At 62.3% G+C, this 8991-nt stretch overlaps 1 protein-coding gene across 5 annotated transcripts; it reads right to left on the reverse strand.

The window, feature by feature from the left end:
- Positions 1-3268: 3268 nt before the first annotated feature.
- Positions 3269-6742, reverse strand: LOC144248674 (UBX domain-containing protein 1-like). 5 transcript variants are annotated; one of them, XM_085589666.1, is made up of 7 exons: positions 6608-6709; positions 6310-6363; positions 5683-5802; positions 4829-4961; positions 4441-4584; positions 3793-3844; positions 3269-3535 (listed from the first exon to the last, which is right to left on the reverse strand). In XM_085589666.1, exons 1-4 carry the CDS (start codon positions 6658-6660, stop codon positions 4952-4954), a joined length of 237 nt encoding a protein of 78 aa, XP_085445792.1. In that variant the 5' UTR covers positions 6661-6709; the 3' UTR covers positions 3269-3535; positions 3793-3844; positions 4441-4584; positions 4829-4951. The 5 variants fall into 5 exon arrangements, 3 of the variants coding, with proteins under 3 accessions (XP_085445792.1, XP_085445241.1, XP_085444704.1); XM_085589115.1 differs by having other exon boundaries at positions 4441-4587; positions 6608-6708; XM_085588578.1 differs by having other exon boundaries at positions 4441-4961.
- Positions 6743-8991: the final 2249 nt, after the last annotated feature.

Consider the following 8991-nt stretch of genomic DNA (forward strand, 5'->3'; position numbering starts at 1 on the left):
CCCCCCCCCAAACCCCCCCCCCTCCCTCTCCCCCCTAGCCCTCCCCTCCCTCCCTCCCGGGCGGGCCCCCCTACTCTCCTTTCCTTGTCCTCCCTCTCTATTCCCCTACTCACCCCTACGCTACCCTGTTCCTCCATCCTTTCCCTGTTCCTTCTCTCCCCAGCCGGGCTCCCCCGTGCCCCCTCTCCCTGCTCCCCCCCACGCGCTCCCGGTTCCTCCTGCCGCCTTTCCGTGATACCTTTCCCCCTCCACATATTCCGCCTCCTTCCCCAAAGCTGCCTTCAATCTTTCTCTTCCTTCACCCTGCCTTCCCCCAGCCCCCTGCACACCCCGACCTGCCCCCACCTGCCCCCTGTCCCTGTCACCCTCCCCTTGAGCGCCCCCTCTGCTCCCCTGTTCTCGTTCCCCATTCCCCTTTTCCTTCTTTCCTCGCAGCCGCGGGGCTCGGGGCGCCGCAGAATAAAGCCCAGAGGGCCGGAGCCGGCGCCCCCCGCCCTCGCTGGGGTCCCCACACGGGGCCGGAGCCGCTCTGCGGGTCCCCCCATTGCAGTCTAATACACGGCCCGACACTGCCGGGGTGCGGCTTTCCCGACATCACACTGGGGGTCGGGCTGGGGGTCGGGAGGGGGTCCTGGGGGGAGGAGGGTGGGGGGGTTAGGAAGGGCCCCCTCATTAGGAGGGGGTCCCGGGGGAGGAGGGTGGGGGGGGGGGGATAGGAAGGGCCCCCTCCGGAGGAGGGGGTCCGGGGGAGGGGGGCGGGGTGGAGGGGGGGGCCTTCCCCCCTCCAGCCCCGGCCCCTCCCCGGGACCCCCTCCTCCGGACCGGGGCCCGGGGGGGTTGGGGGGGGAGGGTGGGGGGGGGGGTGGGGTGGGGGGGGGGGGCGGGGGGGGGTGGGGTGGGAAGGGGGGAACGGCCGGCCATTTGGTTTTTTTTTTTTAATGTCTGTTCACGGCACAGAGTGACGTGCCCCCCCCTGCTCCCCCCCCGCCCCCCGCCCCCCCCCCCCCCACCCCCCCCGCCCCCCCAACCCCCCCCCCCCCCCAACCCCCCCGGGCCCCGGTCCGGAGGAGGGGGTCCCGGGGAGGGGCCGGGGCTGGAGGGGGGAAGGCCCCCCCCTCCACCCCGCCCCCCTCCCCCGGACCCCCTCCTCCGGAGGGGGCCCACCCTGGCCCCCCTCCCCCGGACCCCCTCCTCCGGAGGGGGCCCTTCCTATCCCCCTCCCCCCACCCTCCTCCCCCGGGACCCCCTCCTAATGAGGGGGCCCTTCCTAACCCCCCCACCCTCCTCCCCCCAGGACCCCCTCCCGACCCCCAGCCCGACCCCCAGTGTGATGTCGGGAAAGCCGCACCCCGGCAGTGTCGGGCCGTGTATTGGACTGCAATGGGGGGACCCGCAGAGCGGCTCCGGCCCCGTGTGGGGACCCCAGCGAGGGCGGGGGGCGCCGGCTCCGGCCCTCTGGGCTTTATTCTGCGGCGCCCCGAGCCCCGCGGCTGCGAGGAAAGAAGGAAAAAGGGACGGGAAGAGAGGAGGCAGAGCGGGGCATGCGGGAAGGTGGGGAGGGAGGTCGGGCTGCGGAGGAAAGCGGGCGGGGAAGCGAAAGGCCGGCAGGGGGAAAGAGGGACGGGACAGAGGAGGGAGAGAGGGGGAATGGAACGGAGCAGCGGGGCAGGGACAGGTGAGGGACGAGTGGGGGGCGTCGCGTTTGGGGGAGGAGGGAGAGTGGGTTTAGGGGATAAAAAACAGAAATATGGAGAAAACGAAGGAAGGGTAGATGGTGGGACGGGAGGCCGAAATGGGACGAGAAGGAAAAGGAGGAAGACAAAGAAGGGGAATAGGAGCAGAAGGAAGGAAGAGTAGAAGGGGGCACAAAAGGGGAGCGAAAGCAGTCGGCTTTGGGGAGGACAGGAAAACGGGGGAAAGGCAGGGAAAGAAGGGGAATGGGAGCAGGAGGAAGGAAGAGTAAAGGGGGGGAAGGAGAGAAGGGCGAAGCTGCGGAGCCCGCACAGAACCCACCACCCGCACCGCGCTCCGAGTGAGCAAATGGCGGCTGCAGCGATTCCCGGCACTTAAATAAGCTCGGCCCCACCCCACGCAGGTGCCCCGCGGTCCCGCGCACCTGAGCCAGCGCCGGCCCCGCCCCTGAGGCTCCGGCCCGGCCCCGCCCCTGAGGCTCCGGCCCGCCCGGGATGGAGGCGGGGCCATCGCTCCCGGCCCGCCGGGATGGGCCCGGGGCTGCCGCTTCGGCTCCCGGCGGTGCCGCCTCTGCCCCGGCGGGCGGGTCGGGGTCTCTCTCGGGCCGGAGCACCGGGGCGGCGCCGGGGCCGAGCCGGCGGCGGCGGCGATTTCCCGGGGCTGACCGAGACCGGCCGGGGCGCGGGGACCCCCGTGCCGCCCCAGCACCCCCAAACCCCGCCGCTCCCCGCCGTGCCAGGGAATTTTCTTTTTCCCGGTGCAGGCCGAGACATTTCTGTGAGGAAACTCAGAACTCAGGGGTACGGGGTCTGAGGGGAGAGAAGAGATTCTGGTATAAATCCAAAACGCGTTGTGAAAAACAACATGGAACGACTCATTTGCTCTCCCAGCCCGATTTCTGTGTGACCGTCTGTGATTCCAGCTGCTCCGCTGGCACTGGCAGCCTGCGGGGCTCGAAGGACTTGCCAAGTGCCCAGCACGACAGAAAAGAACGGGAGAACTCCCCGGCTCTGGCAGCGGAGCCTCTCGGCAGTGTCCCGAAAGCCCCGCAGTGCCAGCATCTCTGCATGGAAGCTGAGGGGCTCCAGCGCAGCCCCTCTGCAGCGTTCCTCTGCAGCTGGCACTGCCCAGCGCCCCTGACCAGGGTTTGGGGTCCCTGCACAGCCCCCGGCGCAGCCCCCTGGCTTCTTCCAGTTCCCTTCAGCCAGGATGATTTTCTCGGGGGTAGGAGCACCCAAAGCCAGCGGAACTGGCCTCAGCCACTTTCCGTGGGATCTCTCCTCTTCCTTCCTCACCAAATTCCCACTGTCAAAACCCAGCTTGAGGCACAGATCCCCATCCCCTCAATCTCTCCAAGGAATTGGGCTCGGATTTCCCAATCCAGCAGGGCAGAAATGCTCTTGTCCTTACTGTACATCCTAATTGCAGTAATGGCTCAAGAAATAATTGAAAGAAATTAAAGGAATGAAGAGAAATTAAATAAGAGCTGCCAGCTCCAACTAAGGGATGTTCAAACCCCTTACCAACAATTTGCTTTAATTAACCGACTCAAACAAAGTAATTAACACCACATTGATACAGTATGATTCTTTTTAATCGAGTTATAGATAAATATTGCAGAATGTAAAAACCTTTGTAAATCCAGAAACTCTTTCAAGAGAGAGACAGGGCACAGCTGCAGAGAGTCTTGGGGAGTTCAGGGGAAAAACCCCAAAGTTTTCAGTGTTTAGCATCTCCCACCCTGTCGTCACTGACAGCAAACACGGCTTCAGCCTCAGGAAAACACGGAGAGTCAGGGATTTTACAGATCCTGGTCTCACCTCAGCCTCTCAGCAGGTACAGTCTGCAGGGAGAGGGAAGAAAAAGGGTCAGAATGGACAGCCTACTTCCAGAAAATCATCACCATTCATAAAGCACTAAGCAGAGCTGTAAGAACTTCCCCAAAGGTTCATTTCCCTGCGGACTGAGGGCTCTCAGTTGAAGCACAGGCTGGACCTGCCAGGGACAGACTCCAGGAACCCCAGAAGTAAAAGCCACTGGGCCAATTCCATAAAACATTCCAAAATCAGGCTCCTAGGATGTGACCATCTCCTCTCTCACCTGGAGGTGGAAGCACAAGGAATGATCTTCCCTCCTGTGGGTTTTCTGGGATCTGCAGTGAACCGCAGGGGGAAGAAAACAAAGCCTGAATGTTTCGCACGACTGGAACAGAAAAGTGGGGAAAAGGGAGGCAGGGGCACTGCTGGGGTGATAACTGGGATCCAGCCTCTCCACACCAATGGAAGCAGAGACTGAGTGACAGAGCCTTTGGGACCACTTTGCTGGGATTCATAGGAAAACGGGTGAGTTTTATTTTGGCAGTAAAGCCAAGCTGCTTCTCACCTCATCAGCCGGGTACAGCAGCAGCACCCGCAGGAACCTGGCCAGGTGGCTCTGCCTGGCAGAGGGCTCCCCACTTCCTGGGAATTGTGTGCTACGGGGCTGTGCCACTGGCCATTAAAACAGTTCCCACCTGGCCCTTCACAAAGGCAAGGTGCTTTTTCCATACAGCAAATGGTTTTTGAATTAAGAAGGTAACACTGGTAATACTCAACTGGAGAAGAAAAAAGTGAGAGCTGTAAAATTTTCCTACGCCAGGCAAAAAAGAAAGCCAAATTAAAACCAAAACAAAAACTAACATAACAATGAAAAAAACAAACCATATCAAGCATGCTTCAAGAGAGTTTAAATCTGAATGAAGTAACTTACTTAGAAGCTTGAAAAGCTGCAATGCTGCAAAAATCTAATGCTGCAAAAAAAAAGGTGCCTTCCCATCCAAACCCATCTGGAATTCCACAATTCTGTGAACAGCTCCGGGCAGAAGGACTAGATTTCCATTGTGGTTCGAAAATGCTGCTGCAAGAACACGAAGAGAGATTTCATATACTGTTAAAGTGGCACAACCACATCAAAAATTACGTTTGGAGGTAAAGTGGCAACTCTGCAATTCCAGCTTCTGATACCAAGGACACACGGAGGGCTGAAACCTGGAGGTCCTTACATGACAGGATTTCTAGATTTCTAGAGTTACCCATCCCCAGTTTGCTGCTTAGGGTTAGAAAAGGTGGAATTCTGTTCTTAAGGGGTTACCACATACCATCAACGTGAGAGACGGGGATGCTGATGTTTGATCAGAGTCCTGGAGCAGCCTGGAGCACGCTGGCTTCCCGAACCAGGTCTGCTGCCTTGTCCGTGTAGGGGTAGGGCTTTGTCCTCAGCCTCAGCAGGATCTGTCAGCAAAGGAGGAGAGAAAAGTAGAGTGCACCGGCTCCCAAGTGTGGGGTACCATGTGCTGCTAAGGAAGACCACGTGCTGAAAGTGGTTGGAAGCCGGGTGGGTTTTGGGAGGACAAATTCCATATTACTTCTGCAGGATTCTGTCTACAGTTCCTGCTCTACAAACCAAATACATCAAACGACAACAACAAACAAACAAAAAAACACCACATTAAATCAACAACAACAAAATAATTACTCCTACCTCAATAACCCCATAATGCCTCAAACCATTCCAAGGAGGGCGGCAGGAGGGGCTGGCAAAGGCAGGGCCCCGCCGGGCCCCCCTCGCCGCTGCCATCCTTCTCCAGCGCCGCCGCTGAGCCGCCTTCAGCCCAAAACCCACCCAAAAATACCCCAAAATCGTCCTAAATGCCCCCAAAAAACCCACCCAAAACTACCCAAACCCTCCTAAAAATATCCAAAAAACTCACCATAAAATGCCTCAAAACCAACCCAAAACCGTCCCAAAAATATCCCAAAAAATCCACCCAAAAATACCCTAAAACCCACCAAAGAATACCCCAAAGCCCTCCCGAGAATACCCGAAAACCCTGCCCATAAACACCCTGAAACCCCAAATTAACCACTCTGAACCCCAAAATATCCCTGAGCTCCCCATACCCCAAAATTTCCTTCCCAAACCCCAAATTCCCCCCCGACCCCCAAAATTCACTTCTGGGTCTCGTCCTCGGGGGCCGGCGGCTGCCGGGGCCCCCCCAGGCCCGCGGGCGGCGCCCCCAAACCCGGGGGGAGTTCGGGGTCCGAGTCGGGGTCGTCCTCATGAGCCACCAGCCTGGGGACCCAAAAACCGGGGGGAACCCCGAATCGGGGGGGGACCCAAAATTGGAGGGGGTCCTGGGGGGTTCTGGAAGGTTTTTGGGGCATCCCAGGAGGACTTTTGGGGTCTCAGGGGGTTTTGGGGGTCCCAGGAGGAATTTCAGGGGTCCCAGGAGGAATTTCAGGGGTCCTAAAGGGAAATTTGGAGGTCACAGGGGGAGTTTTGGGGTCCCAAAGAGAATTTTGGGCGTCCCAGGGAGGGCTTTGGAGTCCTGGGGAGAATTTTGGAGGTTTCAGGGGGTTTTTGGGAGGAATTTTGGGGGTCCTGGGGGGGGGGGTTGGGGTCCTGAAGGGAATTTTGGGGGTCTCAGGGGGTTTTTGAGGGTCCCAGGGGGATTTTTGGGGCTTCTGAAGGGAATTTTTGGGTTCCCGAGGCTGTTTTTGGTGATCCCGGGGCTGTTTTGGGGGGATCCCGCTGGGTATTTTTGGGGGTCCCGGGAGTGTTCTTGGGGTCCCCCCTCACCAGTCCATGGCCGGCTCCACTCCCCGGTTCCCGGTCAGCGCCAGCGCCTTCGCCCTGCGGGACCGGGGGGCTCCCGGTTATTTTTGGGGGGTCCCAGAGGGTTCTGAGGGGTTCCCGGGGGGTTTTTTGGGGGTCCCGGTGGAGTTTTGGGGGTCCCGAGGGCTCCGGGGCCTGTCCGTGTGTCCCGCCCCCCCCAATCCCATTCCCGGTGCCGGGTCCCCTCCGGCTGCTCCCGCCCGCCCTCCCCCGCTGTCCCCCCGGTGCCGCCGCCCTCAGCGCGCCGGGCCCCGAATCCCACCTCCAGCAGCGCCTCCAGAGCCGCCCGAGCCCGGTCCCACCGCCCGCCGCCATCACGGCGGCGCCGGGCTCGCGACACGTGGGGGACGGCGGCCGGCGAGGGACAGAAAGACACAAAGCGTTCCGGTACGGACGGCGGCCGGAACGGGACAGAAAGCCTCCCTCGCCGCTGCCATCCTAATCCGGCGCCGCCGCGGAGCCGCCTCCAGCCCTCCCCTCACTCACAGACACCGCCCCGCTCGCCGCTCGCTCCCGCCCCTCGCCCCTCCCGCCGGTTTTGCCGGGCGCTGGCTGGGGGGGCTGCAGTACCGCCCTGTGCCCACAAGGCGGCAGCACTTTTCAAGCGAGTCCGCGCCAAGCCACTCGCAAGAGGGAGGCCGCGGGCGGCCGGGCTGCAGTACCGCCCTTTGTCCACAAGGCGGCAGCACTTTTCAAGCGAGTCCGCGCCAAGCCACTCGCAAGAGGGAGGCCGCGGGCGGCCGGGCTGCAGTACCGCCCTGTGTCCACAAGGCGGCAGCACTTTTCAAGCGAGTCTGCGCCAAGCCACTCCCAAGAGGGCGGCCGTGGGTGGTGGGGCCACAGTACCGCCCTGTGTTCACAAGGCGGCAGCACTTTTCAAGCGAGTCTGCGCCAAGCCACTCGCAAGAGGGCGGCCGTGGGTGGCGGGGCTGCAGTACCGCCCTGTGCCCACAAAGCGGCAGCACTTTTCAAGCGAGTCCGCGCCAAGCCGCTCCCAAGAGGGCGGCCGGGCTGCAGTACCGCCCTTTGTCCACAAGGCGGCAGCACTTTTCCAAGCGAGTCCGTGCCTAGCCGCTCCCAAGAAGGCAGCCGGGCTGCAGTACCGCCCTGTGCCCACAAGGCGGCAGCACTTTTCAAGCGAGTCCGCGCCAAGCCACTCGCAAGAGGGAGGCCGCGGGCGGCCGGGCTGCAGTACCGCCCTTTGTCCACAAGGCGGCAGCACTTTTCAAGCGAGTCCGCGCCAAGCCACTCGCAAGAGGGAGGCCGCGGGCGGCCGGGCTGCAGTACCGCCCTGTGTCCACAAGGCGGCAGCACTTTTCAAGCGAGTCTGCGCCAAGCCACTCCCAAGAGGGCGGCCGTGGGTGGTGGGGCCACAGTACCGCCCTGTGTTCACAAGGCGGCAGCACTTTTCAAGCGAGTCTGCGCCAAGCCACTCGCAAGAGGGCGGCCGTGGGTGGCGGGGCTGCAGTACCGCCCTGTGCCCACAAAGCGGCAGCACTTTTCAAGCGAGTCCGCACCAAGCCGCTCCCAAGAGGGCGGCCGGGCTGCAGTACCGCCCTTTGTCCACAAGGCGGCAGCACTTTTCCAAGCGAGTCCGTGCCTAGCCGCTCCCAAGAAGGCAGCCGGGCTGCAGTACCGCCCTGTGCCCACAAGGCGGCAGCACTTTTCAAGCGAGTCCGCGCCAAGCCACTCGCAAGAGGGAGGCCGCGGGCGGCCGGGCTGCAGTACCGCCCTTTGTCCACAAGGCGGCAGCACTTTTCAAGCGAGTCCGCGCCAAGCCACTCCCAAGAGGGCGGCCGTGGGTGGTGGGGCCACAGTACCGCCCTGTGTTCACAAGGCAGCAGCACTTTTCAAGCGAGTCTGCGCCAAGCCACTCGCAAGAGGGCGGCCGTGGGTGGCGGGGCTGCAGTACCGCCCTGTGCCCACAAAGCGGCAGCACTTTTCAAGCGAGTCCGCGCCAAGCCGCTCCCAAGAGGGCGGCCGGGCTGCAGTACCGCCCTTTGTCCACAAGGCGGCAGCACTTTTCCAAGCGAGTCCGTGCCTAGCCGCTCCCAAGAAGGCAGCCGGGCTGCAGTACCGCCCTGTGCCCACAAGGCGGCAGCACTTTTCAAGCGAGTCCGCGCCAAGCCACTCGCAAGAGGGAGGCCGCGGGCGGCCGGGCTGCAGTACCGCCCTTTGTCCACAAGGCGGCAGCACTTTTCAAGCGAGTCCGCGCCAAGCCACTCCCAAGAGGGCGGCCGTGGGTGGTGGGGCCACAGTACCGCCCTGTGTTCACAAGGCGGCAGCACTTTTCAAGCGAGTCTGCGCCAAGCCACTCGCAAGAGGGCGGCCGTGGGTGGCGGGGCTGCAGTACCGCCCTGTGTTCACAAGGCGGCAGCACTTTTCAAGCGAGTCTGCGCCAAGCCACTCCCAAGAGGGCGGCCGTGGGTGGTGGGGCCACAGTACCGCCCTGTGCCCACAAAGCGGCAGCACTTTTCAAGCGAGTCCGCGCCAAGCCGCTCCCAAGAGGGCGGCCGGGCTGCAGTACCGCCCTTTGTCCACAAGGCGGCAGCACTTTTCAAGCGAGTCCGTGCCTAGCCGCTCCCAAGAAGGCAGCCGGGCTGCAGTACCGCCCTGTGCCCACAAAGCGGCAGCACTTTTCAAGCG

This window comes from Lonchura striata, chromosome 1 (assembly GCF_050655825.1).
Source record: "Lonchura striata isolate lonStrDom1 chromosome 1, ASM5065582v1, whole genome shotgun sequence".
Classification (NCBI taxonomy): domain Eukaryota; kingdom Metazoa; phylum Chordata; class Aves; order Passeriformes; family Estrildidae; genus Lonchura; species Lonchura striata.